Source organism: Brassica oleracea, chromosome C4 (assembly GCF_000695525.1).
Source record: "Brassica oleracea var. oleracea cultivar TO1000 chromosome C4, BOL, whole genome shotgun sequence".
In the NCBI taxonomy this organism is placed as follows: Eukaryota; Viridiplantae; Streptophyta; class Magnoliopsida; order Brassicales; family Brassicaceae; genus Brassica; species Brassica oleracea.
In genome coordinates this window covers 13,943,351-13,944,653 of record NC_027751.1, presented here as the reverse complement: position 1 = coordinate 13,944,653, position 1,303 = coordinate 13,943,351, and the positions used below count along the sequence as shown (strand labels likewise).

At 30.2% G+C, this 1,303-nt stretch overlaps 1 protein-coding gene across 1 annotated transcript in view; it reads left to right on the top strand.

Annotated features, from left to right (window-relative positions):
• The window catches only part of LOC106340325, a 3,370-nt gene extending 2,791 nt beyond the window's left edge, over nucleotides 1-579 (top strand). Inside the window, exons 14-15 of the mRNA XM_013779208.1 lie at nucleotides 10-86; nucleotides 258-579. Of these exons, the coding sequence (XP_013634662.1) occupies nucleotides 10-86; nucleotides 258-446 (266 nt within the window). The 3' untranslated portion in view covers nucleotides 447-579. The remainder of the gene's footprint in view (nucleotides 1-9; nucleotides 87-257) is intronic.
• Nucleotides 580-1,303: the final 724 nt, after the last annotated feature.

Here is a 1,303-nt window from a genome sequence, read left to right as displayed (position 1 = left end):
CCCTTTTTTTTTTTTTTTTTTTTTTTGAAAAAAGGGCAATGCCCCCGTTTGTTGCAGCTATGGAAGGCAAGACCTACACCTTTCAGGTTCGAGTCACATCGTACAACTTCACAGTCAATCATAAGTCATTCACACGCATCATCAATGAGATTGACCGTGTGCCAGCCCCTGACTTTGTCGATAACATAAGTTTAATATGCATTATGATGCTTCTCTATTACCAAATGCATGTGTGTATAACATTCTGAATGTATCAGGGAGGTGATGACAATGATGATGACGATGCACCAGATAGCACAGTAAGTCACGGAGAATTTGCTCCCGGCAAGGACGGTTGTGATACATCAAAGAGTGCTGGAAAGGAACAAGTCGGTACTGCGCGTAAGAAGGCGCGTGTTGAAAAAGATGGAGTATCAGTAGTTATCTTTTCATGCTTTGTGTTTTAATAACGTTTTCGCATTCTACTTCCTTTCCCGAATTATCTATCTATGTTATGGATATCTTCTGTTTACGTTTCCTTGCTTTTACTTTGTGGATTTTATGAATATTTCGTTATGGAACATTTCGTATCTGTCTTTATCTATCAGTCATATTGGTATTCCGAATAATCATATTTATATACTCACAAAAAATGTCATAATAATTGGTATAGGTGTGCTACAAAATTCAGGGTTTTAGGTTGCGTGCATACTTATACATCCATCTATATTATTAAAAGAGAAGTAACCATTTGAAAATATTCTTACTTCATTAATTAAACTCTCTTTTTTTTGCTTGTCTTTTTCAGTTGCATTTATGAAATATCCTAAAACGAATAAAACTGCCTAATTTATTACTTGTCTTTTCAGTTACATTAATAAAATATACTTAAATGAATTTAAACTTCATATTTTATTGTTTGTCTTTTTCAGTTACCTTAATGAAATATTTTTAAATAAATTTGGACATAATGTCATTTAATCAACCAAAAACACTCATGAGTTATCCTTACGTGCATAATTTTAATAATAGAGATTTTTAAAAACGTGCATCATTAAAATGTTACCTAAAACATGTAGCACTAATATATAACATGTATCAATAAAACTAGAATTTGACTCACACAATTGTACGGATATTATCTTCAGTTGATTAAATTTAAAAATAATTATTTATTCAAAAAATATTTAAGAATGGCTATGTTTTTAAAAATTATATGGTATTATTTGCTCATAACTCATTTGTCATTTGATAAATTGTTAGAAAGAAAATTTTATCACAATATAACTCAATTGTCATTTGCTAAATTTATGGTTTTTATTTA